The 19092-nt window shown below is 26.4% G+C and overlaps 1 protein-coding gene across 2 annotated transcripts in view; it reads right to left on the reverse strand.

Annotated features, from left to right (window-relative positions):
* Positions 1–19092, reverse strand: part of LOC100206732 (electron transfer flavoprotein-ubiquinone oxidoreductase, mitochondrial) — a 50154-nt gene that overhangs the window by 15949 nt on the left and 15113 nt on the right. For both annotated transcript variants that reach the window (XM_065814080.1, XM_065814081.1), the window contains exons 3-4: positions 7121–7273; positions 1677–1753 (exon numbers count right to left, since the gene is read on the reverse strand). In XM_065814080.1, coding sequence (XP_065670152.1) covers positions 1677–1753; positions 7121–7273 — 230 coding nt within the window. The remainder of the gene's footprint in view (positions 1–1676; positions 1754–7120; positions 7274–19092) is intronic.

The raw sequence follows: 19092 nt of genomic DNA on the forward strand, positions 1-19092 counted from the left end.
TTAAGCTTTTGTATAAGAAAATAAACCTGTAAAAAATGAAAAATAACTTTATTATATTATATTATAAACTATAAAAAAGTTGTTAATATATTTTTAAATTTGTTACTGAAGGTTTATACCAAACTATAGCAAAAACCCAAAAACCCAGCTGGGTTGGGTTTTTGCTCAAAAACCAGGGTTTTTGCCAACCCTGCTTTTACTAGACAAAATGTCCAGTAAAAGTGAATTCTGGCCCACTGTGCTCTGTAAAAATAAAGAGTCATTTGTGAACAGAAAAAAAATCTGAAGACAAAACACTAGCATCCATATCAAAAATGTTATGTAGGATGTAGGTACTAGGAGGAGAATGTGGGAAGCTCTTCTATAAAACTTCCTTCAAAGAAGTGGGCTTCTCTGTGGTAAATTTAAGAAAAAACAAAAAGAGGCCTGCCAAGATTCCAGCAATTTTTCTGCAATTAAGAGTGGAAAAAAGTTCCATAAGCAAACAAAAATACCAGAAAATCTTTACAGCGTTACAATGGGTTCCTGAGGAACATAAGAACTATTACAGGGCAATTCTTTTTAAAAATGATATCAAAGAACCTTAATATCTCTTTTTATGTCAATTTCTATGTCAATAAAGTAATGTTTGAAATGTAATTAAAAAATCACTGCAGAGGAATATTTGAAGAAAACACATGTAGAGAAATTTTTATAAACTATGGTTTAAACTTAAGTTGTCTAGACACAAACCTTTTTAAACTTTCTCAAGCAATGAGAAAGTTTGATAAGGTTGTTCACAGTGTTTGTTTATTTGGCTGTAAACTTGACCCAAACTATCCAGTTCTATTCGGAAGTTACAAATCTAATCTAAGAAATCTAAGTTACAAGAATGTGCAACACTATTTAAAAGAGGTAATTGTATTTAAAAATTTCAATCTAAGTTTTTGATAAAAATATTAATAATAACTTGGTTTAGTTTTTAGGTAAACAGCTCATCGTTACTTGAAAGGTATATGTTGTAACTGCACATCTGGAAGGATTTGTTAGTGTGAGTGTCTTCTCACCTAGATAGTTTATGCAGGGGAGAAGCCACTCACACCAACAAGTGTTGCCATTTCAGGATGGAAAGTGTTATAAACAGATATGCAGTCATGCAGTGCAGTTACAAACAAAAAAATAGAGAAAAAAATGGCTGAAGTTTAAATTTTATTCCAAATAATATATTATGATGCAAATACTGTTCCTAAAATAATTTCAAGCAGATCTAATATTTTTTTACCAACTTAGAGCAGGCTAATGATCAATAATCTTGATGTATAAACACAAAATTACAGACCTCAAAAAGATGGTATAATTTATACCATCTTTATCATCTATACTATCTATACCATCATTGGTTTATAATAAACTAATGGTATATTTCATTTTTTTTTAAAACTTCACTATTCTGTCAATATTTTTAATTTAAAAAAGTTATCAGTGTAAAGAGGGTGCAACATGCATAAAAATTTTTCAAAAATTTTATGAGTGCATCCTGTATAATTTTTTTCAGAAATTTTGAGAATGTAACATGTATATAACTTTTTTTTGAGCGTGAAACATCCACAACTTTTTATTTTAAGAACAACTTTTTAATAACATATTTAAAAATTTTAACCTAAAATAACAATAACCTTTGATCAAATATATCATACTTTCTTTTCTTTCCAGTCTGGTATTAACTCATCCAATGCTGAAGTTTCAATACAAGCTCCTGACAGTGTGTGACCCCCTATTCAATAAAAAATAATTTAATATTTTTCTTTTATATTATTGTGTGCATTTATAGAATTGACTATTAAACACATCAACTACATCAATTACTGCATACTTAAATTAATTTGTGCAATTGGAAAAATAAAGTGGGTAGAATATATTTGTGGGGAATATTGAATTGAGCAACCCTTGGAATTAGGAAAAATGAGGTCAGCAATAATTTGCCAACCTCAAACTGTTAGAGGTTGACATCAGTATGGCATAAAAAATTTGAAAAAAAGGGATTACCATAAAACACAGAAACGAGGTTGGCAAAAAATTGCCAACCTCAAAAACTTTTAGGTCAGCATTGTTGAATACCGACCCTAATTCTGAGAATTGATTGAGTGTGTATATATATATATATATATATATATATATATATATATATATATATATATATATATATATATATATATATATATATATATATATATATATATATATATATATATATGAATATATATATATATATATATATATATATATATATATATATATATATATATATATATATATATATATATATATATATATATATATATATATATATATATATATACATATATATATACAGTGGTGGCCAAAAGTATGGAAACTTTCTCAAAATTACATTTTTTTAAATTTTGTATTAAATAAAACCAAAATTATTTAACCCGAGTGTACTTGCAATAGTCTACTTTATATATACTACAAGTTTGAACTTGTCTTTTCTAAGACATTTTATTACATACTAATATTTCTTAATTTCGATTGGACAAAAGTATGGAAACTTGTTCAAACTTGTCACTAAACATAAACAAATCTTATCATTTAGAATTAAAACGTGTTAGAATTGACATCTTTGTTAGTTCATCATAGTTTACTTTTATATTAATCAGTATGGCACCGCGAAAATATTATTCTAGTGATATTAAAAATAAAATAGTTGAGTGTTTTAAAAACGGTAATAAACCAATTGATATTTCTTGAAATTTTCAAGTTCCAAAAGGTACAGTTTCAAAAATTATTAAAAAATTCAAAGAAAGGGGAACTGTGGAAGTGAAAATGAAACCTGGAAGACCAAGAAAAACAATAAAAATATTGGATAAAGTTATAAAAAATACTTCTACAAAAGATCCTAGAAAGTCATCAAAGGATATAAAAGAAGAAATCTTGGAACAACATGGAGTTTTATTAACTGACAGAACAGTTCGTAGAAGGTTAAATGATGCGGGCTTATTTGGAAGAGTGGCTGTCAAAAAACCGTTAATTTCTAAGAAAAATAAGATGGGTAGATTATTGTTTGCAAGGGAACATTTAAAATGGTCAGAAGAAAAATGGGCAAATGTGTTGTGGAGTGATGAAAGTAAATTTCAGTTGTTTGGAAGTGATGGAAGAAAATATGTGAGGCTCCCCAAAGGTAAAAGATTTGATCCCAAATACCAAATACCTACAGTCAAGCATGGAGGTGGCAGTGTTATGGTGTGGGGATGTTTTTCTTCATCTGGCACTGGTCCATTAGTGAAAATTGATGGTATTATGGACTGATTTAAGTATAAAGACATATTAAATAATATAATGTTACCATATGCTTCAGAAAAAATGGCTCCGGGGTCGTTATTCCAACAAGATAACGACCCGAAGCACTTGTCAAAATTAATTAAAGGGTGGTTAAATACTCACAGGGTACCTTGTATGGAATGGCCATCTCAAATTCCCGACGATCTCAAAACCCTATAGAACATCTTTGGGATGTGTTAAACCGCCGAATTTGGAAGCATGATATTTGAAGTCACGATAAACTTTTTGAAATTTTACAAGCAGCATGGGAAAAAATACCTACTGACACTTGTGCCAACCTGGTGAAATCTATGCCACAAAGATGTTCCGTGGTAATAGACTCAAAAGGATATGCAACTAGATATTAAATTTTTCTGTGTTTTTTTATGTTATTTTTAACATTTTTTGGTCCTGGTCATAAGTTTCCATACTTATGACGAGGCCTAATTTAAAAATTTAATTTTTTTTTGTATATGTTAATAAAAAAAAAATGTTTTAGTTCATTAAAAAGTTGTATTACGACTTCAATAAACATATGCATAATATGTAGTAAGTGTTGCATTTTTTATAAATAAATAAAAATTATTTTTGAAAAGTTTCCATACTTTTGGCCACCACTGTATATACATAAATATATATATATATATATAAATATATATATATATATATAAATATATATATATATATATATATATATAAATATATATATATATATATAAATATATATATATATATAAATATATATATATATATAAATATATATATATATATATAAATATATATATATAAATATATATATATATATATATATATATATATATATATATATATATATATATATATATATATATATATAGGCCTCCTGCGTATTTAGGAGAGCAAAATATGGCTCTCAAAAGTATATTTTTTTCATAAATATAAGCCACTTTTTTCTTTATAAATATAAAAGCGGTCAAATTTGGAAGATTTTGAGACGCCAATGACACTTTTTTTTTTTAAGGGGGGGGGGGGGGGGGGGGACGCCGACCCGTCAACCACGGCCCTGCTAAAACCTGTTTTTTGTCGACTCAAAAAATAGGTCTTACTCATGGCTAGTATATAAGGGGTGGCATGTGTGCATGGGCCCCTGCAGGATTTTTTGATGTTCCAGATAGAACACTTTCACACATTGTGCAAACTTAAGTTTGTTTATATGCCAAATTAGGTGGCCTTGCAAAAAATTAGGATGGCGGAGGCTTGGAAACAAAAAGCCCTAAAACGTTTGCCTCCCCCCTTACCTACCCAAATGTGAAGGAAATATGTAGCAAAACTTGTAACTTTACCATTTAAAACTAGATTTAAATTTTTGTAAAAAAATATTGATTTATTGGGGAGGGTAAGTGTTTTAGGGCTTTTGTTTACAGGCCTCCGCCATCCCGATATTTTGCAAGGCCTCCTCATTTGGCATAGGTATAAACAAACTTAAGTTAGGAGCTTGCACCATGTGTGAAAGTGTCCTATCTGGAACATCAAAAATTCTGAGGGTGCCCATACATGTGTGTGCATAGAGGAAAACTATACCCTCTACTCCATATACCACACATCTTTTTATGTTGGCAAACTAGAATCTTTAGTCAGAATGTAACTTTTCTATTGATTAGCTGGTTAATTGTGATAAATTAGAAAATCGTAGTACGTACTTTAAGATTGAACCCCCCCCCCCATACGCTTTCGTACACTTTTTGAAGACCTCCCCCCTCCCCCTATGAGCGTACGTACTTTATGAACGACCCCTTATATGAGTAGAGTCAAGAAGATCCAGCCTTCGCCGACCTTACTTACTTTATCAACCTTAGATACTAACACAAGCTTACATCAATACCAGCTTATTAGATAAAAAAGAGGTGTAATACTGATCAAGAAACTTTCTACTTACCTGAAAGTCTTAGCTTAGAAGGCCTTTGACAAGATAAAAGCTGGATGCAGTTAACATCTTCCCAGGATAATTGTTTTTATTGAGATACTATCTCTAGCCTTTACACAACCAAGAGCTCCAAAATAGGAGCTACATTGAGTCAGAGGTAATTTCTCCTTAACAATAAGTTACTGAGACTTACTACTGGAACATATTACTAAAACAAACTGCTGGAACAAATGGAATAAAATACTGAAACAATTGGAATAAATTACTAGAATAAATGAAGTAAATTACAGGAACAAATGAAATGTATGAAATATATCACTGGAAAAAATTACTGGAATTATAATTAATGGAACATATTAGTGGAGCAAATTACTACAAAATAATACTGGAGCAAACTGATGCAGTATAATAGTTATAGTTAAATAATATTACTATAATATTTTAAATAATATTACTATAATATTTTAAATAATATTACTATAATATTTTAAATAATATTACTATAATATTTTAAATTATATTACTATAATATTTTAAATAATATTACTATAATATTTTAAATAATATTACTATAATATTTTAAATAATATTACTATAATATTTTAAATAATATTACTATAATATTTTAAATAATATTACTATAATATTTTAAATAATATTACTATAATATTTTAAATAATATTACTATAATATTTTAAATAATATTACTATAATATTTTAAATAATATTACTATAATATTTTAAATAATATTACTATAATATTTTAAATAATATTACTATAATATTTTAAATAATATTACTATAATATTTTAAATAATATTACTATAATATTTTAAATAATATTACTATAATATTTTAAATAATATTACTATAATATTTTAAATAATATTACTATAATATTTTAAATAATATTACTATAATATTTTAAATAATATTACTATAATATTTTAAATAATATTACTATAATATTTTAAATAATATTACTATAATATTTTAAATAATATTACTATAATATTTTAAATAATATTACTATAATATTTTAAATAATATTACTATAATATTTTAAATAATATTACTATAATATTTTAAATAATATTACTATAATATTTTAAATAATATTACTATAATATTTTAAATAATATTACTATAATATTTTAAATAATATTACTATAATATTTTAAATAATATTACTATAATATTTTAAATAATATTACTATAATATTTTAAATAATATTACTATAATATTAAAGTTTTAATCAAATCCAATCAAATATATTTTGAAATAGTTACAACATTTCAAGGAAATTTACAATAGTACAAGTACTAATATAAAGTAAATACCTGAATATACAACTTAACCTTATAGTCAATGATGAAAATAATAATAATAATAATTGATAACAATAATACTATTTATAATAATAATGATAATAATAACAACAATAATAATAACAATAATAATAATAATAATAATAGTAACAAAATGATAACAATTAATAAATAATAATAACAATTAATAAATAATGACAGCGACTACAAACATTTAGTACGAAGTAGAGAAAGGTTGAATGAAAAGAGATAAATAAATAGATAGATAAATAAAGAATGCCAAAATATTGGTACTAATATTAATAATATTAGAATGAAAATAGTTTAAAAACAGCAGATAGAAAAAAATTTCAAAATGTTAAAAATATCAAATAACTTTAATTAACAATTTAATTTAATTAACAACTTTAATTTTCAAAAACCTTCACAAAAATAGAAGATTTACAAAAAATAATTCACTTGTTATAAGAAATACAGTAAAATACAATGATTTAGTAATTTAAATCAAAAACACAATAACAGAAAGAAAAAATTAAATAAAAAATAAAAATAATAAAATTCAGGTCCTACCAATTTGTGATGCTTTTTCTACAAGACAAACACGCAGTTCAGTTCCATTCTTTTGCGCCAGCTGTTTCAATTTTACAGCAGCACTCATTCCTGCAGGACCACCTCCAACAATCAAAACATCTGTTTCATCAACAGCACGCTCCATATTTATATCTTAAAAATCATAAATACAATTTTCAAAATGCTAACATAGAGAGCTGACATATTACTTAATCATCTCTCTTTTAGATATAATTTATAGCAAGTCCTAGCATCAGGGTTGGCATTGAAAACCTGCCCAAGAAAACCCAAAAAATCTGCCTAAAAAAACCCATTAAAACTCGGACAGTCTGGGATTTTTTAAAACATTTTTGTAATTTTATAAATTATTACAACCAACATTTCTGAAAACATAAGCATATTTTAGTAGCTTGCTATAAAGGGAAAATTTCAATTCAAATACAACATTATTTTTAATAAAAAAAATTTTCACAATATTTTCGGAAAATTTTTTGTTAAAAGATTCATTCAATAAGATGTTTGAGAATAACTACACTTTGATAAGAATAACTACATTTTCAATATATTTTTTACAAAACCAACTATCTATTTTTGATACTGTCTATATATTTGTTCAAGCTTTTTTGCCTTTTCACTTCTCAATTTATTTCTAACTTTTGACCAGATAAAACGAAACTAAGAAAATATTCTTTCTATGATCTTGAGCTAGCAGGGTACGTTTGAAGTTTAGAAATGAATTTGCAAAATCATGCAGGCAATTTTTTATGAACTGATTTCTTGATTCTCTAGTTAATGATAGACAACCAATCACTCCAAAATATATTTAATATAATTTAATCACTCAACACCCTTATAGGAAATGTGTCACAGGATCTTTTAATTTAAGCAAAATCAACCCTGGTACAAAATCAAGATAATAATTGTAAAGCCATTCTTCTACCTCATCTTCATTTTCAATCGTAAGGTTTTTACTTATGCAAAAAAAAAATTTAATAAATATAAATCTCTTATTAGCATATGGTTGTGAAAAAAGCAAGGTTTTGTCATATATGCAAGATAACGGATAGGCATCATAATATCATTACATCTTTTCTTGATAGCTGTATGGTAATGATTTAGCTCAGGGTTGTTCAAAAATGAGAGCCACAACTCAATATATTTTGATAGATGACAACTATTGCATTGCATTTAGAAAATATTTTAATTTTAATTTATTTAATCAAAACAATGATTTTATTTTTATCATTTTTGCGCCTAAAAAGTCTTATTATGTAATAAAAAGTTTAATTAAAAAAAAAAAAAAATACTTGGTCTAAAACAATATCAAATATTTGAGTTGGGTTTAGAGACTGTTAGCTTCTCTAAATATTGCTAGACTTTCAATAGTTTTTCTGATTTTGATAGATATATTATTATTATCTACAATTTATACATAAATTGGGGAATTTTTTATGTATGTTTCTATACAGTCAATTTGGGAGATCCATTAGGCATCGTTTAGTAGCTGAGACATATACCCTCTTTTTTTATGCAACCATCTCTTAAAAGAAAATCAAATAGTTAAAAATATAAACAATAATCACTTTAATAATCCACAAATACAAAATAATATTTACATGTAATTGATGTGTATAGCAAAAATGCTTTTGCACTTCAACCACGTGTTTAGGTATCTTACTTCAACCACGTGTTTAGGTATCTTACTTCAACCACGTGTTTAGGTATCTTACTTCAAACACGTGTTTAGGCATCTTACTTCAACCACGTGTTTAAGTATCTTACTTACAACAGAACAGCAAGATGTCATTGCAGCTACTCAAGTTTTTAAAAAAAACTTGAGTAGCTACAATAACACCTTGCTGCAGTACTCCAGTAGTTTTTTTGGTTATTCCAACAGTTTTTATAATTTTTTATAATGTCAAAAAGTTTTTCTGGTGCTGAGAAACAAGTTGGTACATTATAAACATTTATAATTTTTCCATGAGAAAAAGTTTCTCTGGTGCTGAAAAATAAGTTGATACATTACCAGCAGTTAAAAATTGATAAAAAAGGCAAGACATACTTTATGAACAAGCCCTTCCTTAATAATGCTTGGCCATTAAGTACTTTTTTAATAATGCTAAAAATATTATGACTATCATTTACTTATTATGTTAACTACTTATTATAGTAATATTTACTTATTTTGTTAACTAATTATTATAGTAATATTTCTTTGACTTTTTGATAACCATCTAATTCTTTTTTTTTTGTTGATGTCTTTTAAGTTAACAATTTTTTAACCATTTTGTAATGTAGTATCACAAATTTGTTGAAATTTATTGAGAAACTTATCGCATGCTTTATTTATATTTAAAACAAAAACAAAAAAAAATGAGTAGTCTCCTCGACTGTAGTGTAGCCTCGGGCCTTGGGGAGGTGAATAATCTAAAAAAAAAAAAAAAAAGGAAGATCACCCCAGTTTATACCTGATAGCAGTGCAAAATTTTTGATGGATTTTTCATTGATTTGATGTTTTTTTAACTTTGCGTGAATAAATATTATCACACTATTGTGAGATAAAAAATACGGAGAAGTGGTCAGAAATGTTGCATTTATATATTCTTGCTTTTGTTATAGATGTGAACTTTTTAGTGACTATTTGATCTATGGCTAATGTGCTTTCTCTTGTTATTTGTGTATTTGTTATAAAATGTAGCCTCTCTGTAATTTGACATCAAGAAGTTTTTTTTTTCAATTTAAATGGCTTACGAAGAGTTTAAAATCACCTACCTTCAGTTATCAACAAATTAAAAACCATCATCATTGAATCAAGTATAAATAAAGATGAAAAATGGAAATTGGTGGAAGATATACAGCGCAGAAATCAGAAAACAAAAACATTTGGGTAAAGTAAATACTAACATATCATTCCTTGTATTAAAGCAACAGAAAGGTTTTAGTGATTTAGAAACTGTAGGGAAAGAATTTTAAGACTAGTGAAAAAAAACAACTTAATAAGCTTTTCAATGTCTTTGACTCAACTGTTCTTAAGCACAGAAACCTTGCCTTAAAAAATCTCAATGAAAAAGGATCCAATATTGAAAGAACTACTGTATACAAATGTCTGATACCATGTTGTTGGAATGCAAACGAAGGCAAAAAATATGTAAAAACAGTTCTGGTAAAAATTGTCAAAGCATAATTCAATGCTTCAAAGAAAAAGAAGATGCCCTGTTTGATTTGGCTGCCATCAGGCTTGCTATGGAACTATGCACATTTATCAGTCCACATAACACAATGTTGTTGTTGTTGTTTTGTTTGTTTTTTTACACCTTTTTAACTGCCTATGATAACATTGTTGGCAATAATGCTACAGGGATATTAAATGCTAGGCTAACATATAAAGCAATCAGCTCAAAAAAAAATAATTTATCAAATACCTACAGTCATGGCACAGACATACACCACAGTTGATGAAACTATGGTCAGATAGAGAAATACATGGCATCGAAAAGTTATTGAAGAGGCAGATAATGTTTCCTTAGAATATGATCTTGATATGTATATAATTGTTATTACTCCAAGATTCTACAGTGCATATAACCCATGTAAATGTAGAATGGTTCCCCTATCCCATGACATTTGTGGGTTGGTTCTTAATCAAAATATTTTCTGATCAAGAACAATGCCATACTGTGAGTTCCCAGTGTGACATTGCCCTTAAAAGTTGACTCTGAGTTTGAAAATGAGTGTCCCTGAGTATTATCTAAATAACAACCTTTAATTAGCCAATTCTCATTTAATTCATTAATACAATTGTTCTTAATTAATAAAATATACAGATTAATTTGAAGGAAACTTATAAAACATCTCATAAAATATTTCTACATTAAAAAAAAAAAAAATAGACAACTCTCTGTTACTTATTTTATTTTATTGTTCAATTCACAGCTGATCTTGAATTTGCACAGGGTGTAGGGCTGCATAGAAGCATCAGTTGGTTAATCTTAATATCATTATCAGATCATAATCTGAATACTTTTATTTAAATTCTAATATGGATACTGTTCTAGAGCTAAATTCAAAAAATTTTAATCGAATTTTTGCTTGTTTTTAATTTTGACACAAAGTAAGCAATACAAGAACAGTTACTAAAATTATTTGATAAGCAATTAAAGACATTTTAAGACAATAATAAAATGGTAGGTTAAACTAAAGAATAAAAATTAGCCTTTTAATAGATTTTATCTAAAAAGAAACAGTGATATTAGACCAGTCATATATTTTAGAACCTTACTCTGCAGAAATTTTAGGCTCATATTGGATATTTTTCTATAAGTGTAACTAATTTATTTAAATTTTAGTCAACACTATTTAAAAATAGCAAGTTGTAAAAGAAAAGCTAGTGATGTTAAACTGCACTTAACAGAAAATGTTGTTGATTTTATGTTTAAAAGTGACAATGAAATTTTAATGATAGTGGCTTAGATAATGTAATTGATGACAAATATATCTGAAGAGAACAATGATGATGTTATAAACAAACAAGTTGTATCAAACTGATCAAATTAATGTTACCTAACCTTTATTTTGTTGTTACAATTAGTAAAAAATGATGAATGAAAAGTGACAAATGTCTGCAACACAACATAACAACAAGAATGGTATACTTGATGTTTTAAGTTGATCAAATTGCCTTAAAATATAAGTGGAGCCGTTTTTTTAGCAACATAGTGGAAAACCCAACACTTAAAGAAAAACTTCTTTAACCATCTAACCAATACTAAATTACACATGATACAATGCTAAATTAAAAAAATAAATAAAAAACTTAGATTTATACTTATATTGAGTTTTGTTATATTTAAAAGTAAAAAAACAGACGAATACTTGTTTTTATTCTTATTTGCTTTTTGTATTATAAAAACGTATTGTATTATATTAATGTTTATACTTCGTTATGTTATGAAGCCTGAGAATGAATTTTTTTACAAAATAGAGTTTCCTTTAAAAAGCCAGCCTTTAAAACACAACCTTTTTAAAACCAGTATCAATATATGAAATAGAATGCAACGCTACTATTCAAAAAAATATATAGTTAATACAAAATTTTATTGGCTGTTAAATAAAAATCTCAATATATTAATAAAAAGCTTGAAACAAAGTTAAAAGAAATTGTCAATATATATATATATATATATATATATATATATATATATATATATATATATATATATATATATATATATATATATATATATATATATATATATATATATATATATATATATATATATATATATATATATATATATATATATATATATATATATATATATATATATATATATATATATATATATATATATATATAGGTACGTGAGTATCTGGTTTTTTACGGCACCGATTTCAAAGTCAAAAACTGTGATCTTTTTTTTCACAGCGTGCTTGAAGTCGGTGTGGTAAAGATGTATTTATTTGTCTTTTTTTTTAGAATTTTATATCAGCTTAGACTTTATTAAAAAAGTAGAATATTTTATCTTGAATAAATTATGGTTTTTTTTTACGTGTAATAAATTTTTCAGTTTTTTTATTCCTATTTAAAATTTCGCTCCTGTTCTGGTACTGCATTGATATTGAAGGCATGTTGGTACATATTTGAAATTTTCCAGTCAACTGTATAGATCTATTTCCTATGTGCCTGCCAAATTTCATTAAAAAATACTCATGACCAAATACCGTATTTTTCGTTCCAGTGGAGGTACCATTTCCACCTCTTTTAGTGTTACTGTTACTGTTACACTTTATAAAACTGTTTCTGCTATTGTTACTGTTACTTTTTGTTATAAATTCTGTTTTTTTTTTACAGTTACCAGTGATTTTCATTCGGTTTTAAAATTTCGTTTCTGTTCCGGAAGCGCATTAATATTGAAGGCATGTTGGTACATATTTAAAATTTTTCAGGCAACTGTATAGATCTATTTTCTATGTGCCTTCCAAATTTCATCAAAAAATATTCATGACCACATACCCTATTGTTCTGCGCAGTGGAGGTATGTATTTCCACTTTCGTTACATAGTGTTAGAGGAGGGGCGGTTTTTGGCAGTGGAGAATTCAGTATTTTTGATTTTTTATTCATTATAATGATATATTTTATTAGAACTGTTACACAAACTTTTTTTTAATAGCCTTTTACTACTAAGAATATTTGTGTTTTCTTTTTTTATAATTGTTAAATGATTTACACAAAAACTAACAAGTATAATTAAGGTGGTTATATATATGTATATATATATATATATTTTTTTGATGGGTAACTCTTTTCCTCCACCAAAATTAGTTTAAAGGCAAAATTCTGCAAAATAAAATTTAAAATGCTAAAATTAAAATTATTTAACACTATTTTATGATGATTCTGCATAAAAATCATTAAAAACAAAAGCAGCATTTTCTCAGCTTTTTCCATACCCATAATTTACCATATAGCCACCTTAAGCTATATATGATATATAAAAATTATACATATATTTAAAAATTTTTTTTATAGATTAATGGTGATTTTTAAAATTATTCAATTATGATTAATAGCCGACCCAATTATTGTTGAATTTAATTTAGTGCATCATGGAACCTCACAAGAAAACAAATCTATTTTATGGTAAAGCTAAAACTTATTTAGCTTGTAATTTTCCAATACCAGCTCATTTTAATATTGGTTGTAGAAATGGACATGTACTGCATATATTTGCAACTAATAATGATTCATATAAAGTAACTGTAGAACTAATCGGTAAGTATTTTAACATCAAAATTTGTATAAGTCAGATTCAGCAACTAGTTAGAACATCAAAAGTCTTTGTAAACCATTTTTTACGAAATTCGAAACCATTTGTTGACATTTGCAACATGCTCTTTGCATACCAAATAAAAACATCTGCTGTGGCACAAACATCGCAATCAATTGCAACCTCAATTGACTTTGCTACATGTTTTTCATTTTCTTCTCAACAAATCAGTGTTTCATCTGTATCAAATAGTGATCACTTATCTCCTTTACCTCGTCCTACTTTAAAAACCTCTTCTCATGAACCACTATCCAATTTGAGAGCTGACCAGTTGAGTCCCAGAAAAAAGGTTATGAGAAAGAGATTAACAATTTTGGCAAACGAAATTTGGCAATTACGAAGAGAAAGCATAAATAGGATATTAAAGCTTTAAGAGATAAGGCAAAAGCTAGACCATACAGATTTAAATATCTAAATCAAGTTATTACTCGTAAGGAAAAGATAATTTCTCAACTTAAATTAAAAGAAAGTTTTTAAAATTGCAGTTCTTCAAAAAACTTCAAAATAAAATTTTTTGTTTGAAACAACAGTTAACATCTACGCAAAGAAAGTTTTCTTATCAAAAGGCAATATTAAGCCAACAACTTGCTGAAAAAAATTCTGCAATTCTTGTACTGCAAAACAACATTCTGAATTTACAGAAAGAGTTGGAGGAAATTCAGCAAGTAACACAAAACACCAAAAATGAAAAATGCTACTCAACAGATATTAGGAGACTTATATATGGCTACCGATTTAGTCAAATTCCACATTGTACAACTGTAGAACAAATGATGCGTGAGCTTTGTGTGCTTTCAGACTTTCAGGCTGCTGAGATAGCATTTACAACAAAAGATCTGACACTTGGTTTTGATGCAACAACCCAGGAGGGTGTTCATGTAAATGCTGTGCACTTGACAACGGAATCAGTATGTATGGTTGTAGCTATTGATCAACTTCCTGGAGGTACAGCTTATGACTATCAGACATTGTTGTACAGCTGAACAAACTTTGCTACAAGGATGCAAAAGGTACTCTAACTAATCTAAACCATTCTTTTACTTTAATATATTTAGTTTTCTAAATAAAATTTCGAGTTAAAATAAAATATTATAATTAGTGCATGTTTTTATTTCACATTCTTCTTGCAATTGCCAAAATGAGCTTTTTTATGATAATCATAGGTGATCCAAAAGGTCTTGTAACCTTTTTGGACCAACATGAGTTGCCCAGAGGATTGCTACCACGCTATAGAGGCAACAGACTACATATGCTTTTTCACACATGTGGTATTTTGATCCATCATTATGCCATATTGAAGATATTTCTGTGTTCTGGCTTGGCGTTATGCGGAGGTCTGCGAAATAGTTTATTTCAAGTCAAGACATCTGAAACAGGTATCTTTTTTCTTTTTTATACCTGTTCAGTTCATTTGATAAAGTGCTACACAATATTATAGGCTATAGAATTAGTTACAAAAATAGTTACAAATACAAATTACAAATAGTAATGACACTTGCAAGATTAACGGGGAGTAAAGACTATTTTAAACAAAGATTATTCTTTGTTACTAATTAACTTTTTCACCTTAGGTATCCGTGAGTTGTGTATTTTAGCTTTAATTGGAAAGCTACTTTCTGGTCCTTGGATGACAAAATTTTATATTGCACCAGGTACGGGACTTGACTACATATCTGATGGAGGCCTCAGATATTGAAGAAATTCTTATTGGAGTTTCTATTGGAAGAAGTATTTGCCACATGTGGTTCGATAATGCTACTAACATCCAGAATGTATATTAAGGCAAAATTGTTGTCATTAAAACGAAGAAAAGTGATGTATATATAGTTTCTTATTGGAAACCAAAAGAGAATGAAGATGATGGTGTTGAGTATGAAGTGAGCAAATATCAACTTTCTGCATACATAATAATATAGTGATAACATAATAGAAATGTGTAATAAGGTATATGTTATTTTAAATAATAGTATGTCTTATAAACTTGCATTAACAGATAATATTTACAGATAGTAGGTTAATCTTTATTTTTATAATAAATTTTACAGTGCCTAATGTATATCATATTTTCTACCCTCCCCTTATTTTAAGATAATGAAAAGATTTATAATTATTTAATTTGTTTTTATGTTACATATATGTATATACATATATGTATATAGAAATGTAATTTTAGGTAGTCGGTTAGTTACCGATATCCAACAACCATGGTTGACCTGGTTGCAACGAGCTATGGGAAACCAAAGCTCATTTACTATTTGACATAAGCAAATTGCCTGGCTCATGACAGTTAATGTTAATCATAATGATGGCTATACATTGTTTCTACCCAGAAAGACAGACTTTTGCTTGCATAGATTGAGAGATGTTAGTGTTTAGTTACAATAAATCAGTACACTCTAGGCAAATGACATATGCCATTACCAGATAGTTGCACTAACACAATATAACTTTCTTTTTATTATAACTTATAATTAAATCTATTATATTTCAAGTTAAAAAGTATTGAAGGGTCTACTTCTATCGATTTTTGTGTTTGGTAATGGGAAATGTGGTGTATCAAGAGTTAAGTGATTTTGGATTTTTTTTAAGTTAACTAATGTATAATAAATTAATTTGTTAATTTATTATACATGAGTTAATTGTTAGCCTTAATTTTTTTTTAAATTTTATATATCTGATATATTTTATCTTATCTATCATTACACAACATGATAAAAACCACATGATTGCTTTGATGGATGTTGATCTTTTTCATATCAAGATTAAACCGGTTCATATTTTTTTAAAGATTGATTATGTTTATTAATGCAATAATAACAGTTATATATTTATTTATTATCGACGACATAAGGCACCCTTATTAAATAGGTATAGCGAAATTAATTTAGGGGTTTACTTTATTTTTTAGATATCATTGGATGTGGTTTCGTTTGCATACTAAAGAATCGACTCTTTCTAGCTATGGATGTCACAGTTTTGTTTACTTCAAAAACTAGGCTTTCTTCAAAGCTGCAATTCTGTTAAAAACATTACTAAGCAAAAAAGAAAATAATTATTATAGTCTAAATTTTTTGTTAAAGAAGTATGTAAAAAAATTATTTTTGTTTTTGCGATTTGTTGGAATTTATATAAAGTTAGATAGATATATGGACTACGGAAGGGAAAATGAAGGTGAGCCGTGGTGGATATGCCTCCCCCCTTCCATTGTTTAGATGGATTTTTTTGTGTAGGTTTTTAGTTGAACTATATGGTGTTTTATGATTGTTTTTTTGTACTTCGGCCCCCACTAAAATGTCACGCCTTTTCCGATGTTATATATGTATATATATCTTTTTTGTATATATATCTTTCATTGAAATTCATCAGTAACGATAAAAATGAGGTGAAAACGCCAAGGCTTTTAATTATTTAAATTTCACCTATACGCTATAGAAAATCTAGCCTTGGTGCATACTTAATAAAATAAATATATATATACCCTTAACCATAAATATATATATATATATATATATATATATATATATATATATATATATATATATATATATATATATATATATATATATATATATAACTATTGTAAATATCGCAAAAATATGTGATTTTTTTTTATGCATGTTTTATTTTGTAAAATTTTGTAATAGATTTTACTATTACGTTTTAATCATTAAAAATATTTTGTTATTTTAATTCGAAACTTTTTTAATAACGTTTTTAAATCGTTTTGCACATTTCACTATGCAAAATCATGCGCAAATTAACAAAAATTCTATTACAAAGCTGCCGTTAGCCGAACACGAGTTTTAAACGTAAGTTGCATTTTTCTTAAGCAATGCTTCATAAAAAATAATGTTACTTAAATGAGCATAACTTTTTTTGTAATTATTCTTTTTACATAAAGTTTTCACCATTTTATTACAAACTCAAAGCTCTTTCGAACCATATATAAAACTTAGATAAATAAAGGGTTTGAAATTTTTACACACGTACCTAATATATAAAAAATATATTTGTAAAAAAAACATACATGCTTATACTTGCTCAAAGTTTATTTTCTAGCCAAATCAGGGTTGATTTTATATATATATATAAATATATATATATATATATATATATATATATATAATATATATATATATATATATATATATACATATATATACATATATATATATAAATATATATATATATGTATATATACAGGGCTTGTTATAAAGCGAGCGCGATCGCGCTCTGTTCGTAAAACGCGCCCGTAAATGGTATTTTCAAACGTTCTAGGCGCGATAAACAACGCTTGTTCAGCTTATAACGAGCATATAAAATAACGCTCGTCCAATAGTTCGGGATTATTTTTTTATTTTCATAAAATATTTAAAAAAGATTTTTTATTAAAGATATTCTATTATCAAAGCACTAATATAAAATATAAAAAGCACTATGTCATTCTCTTTTGCACTAAAGTAATTAATAAGCAGTTTGAAGTCGTTAATAGTCACTAATTTCAATAATGGAATGTGCACATGGAAACACAATGTGAATACAAAAATGCGTAAATAAGATAAGAATTGAAAATTAGAAAACCATTATAAGAAAATTGAAACTGCAGAGTTTTTTTAATCTTGTGAAAATATCAAGTAAGATTTATTTGATTTATTGTTTGTAATATTCCACACATCGTTTATAATAAAAATAAATATTAATAATAGAGTAATTTTTAAAATTAGTTTCTGTTCATAGTATAGGTTTTTTATTAACTATTATTTATTTTAACTCAAATTTGAAACAATTCTGTTGTTTAAAATGCTCGCAACCAAGGGCATTCGAAAAAGGAACAAAGTAATGATGTCAACATTTATTAAATGGAAAGTTATTATTCTTATTTATTATTATTTCAAATTATCCTTGTATTATTTTTTAAAAATAAAAAAAACGTAATTTAAAAAAGAAATTTTAGAAAAAAATTAAATAATTAATTTGAATAAAAATATCAAGAAATATAAAAACCATTACCTGTTAATTAAGTTTACAGCGTAACATTTTAAAACACATATATCAAAACAACGAAGCAAAAAGTCACTAAATTTTACTTCAATACTAAATCAATAAAAGTTGCGTTTTTGTTTGATATTATTTTTTTATAACAT

The sequence above is a fragment of the Hydra vulgaris genome, chromosome 12 (assembly GCF_038396675.1).
Source record: "Hydra vulgaris chromosome 12, alternate assembly HydraT2T_AEP".
Lineage (NCBI taxonomy): Eukaryota > Metazoa > Cnidaria > Hydrozoa > Anthoathecata > Hydridae > Hydra > Hydra vulgaris.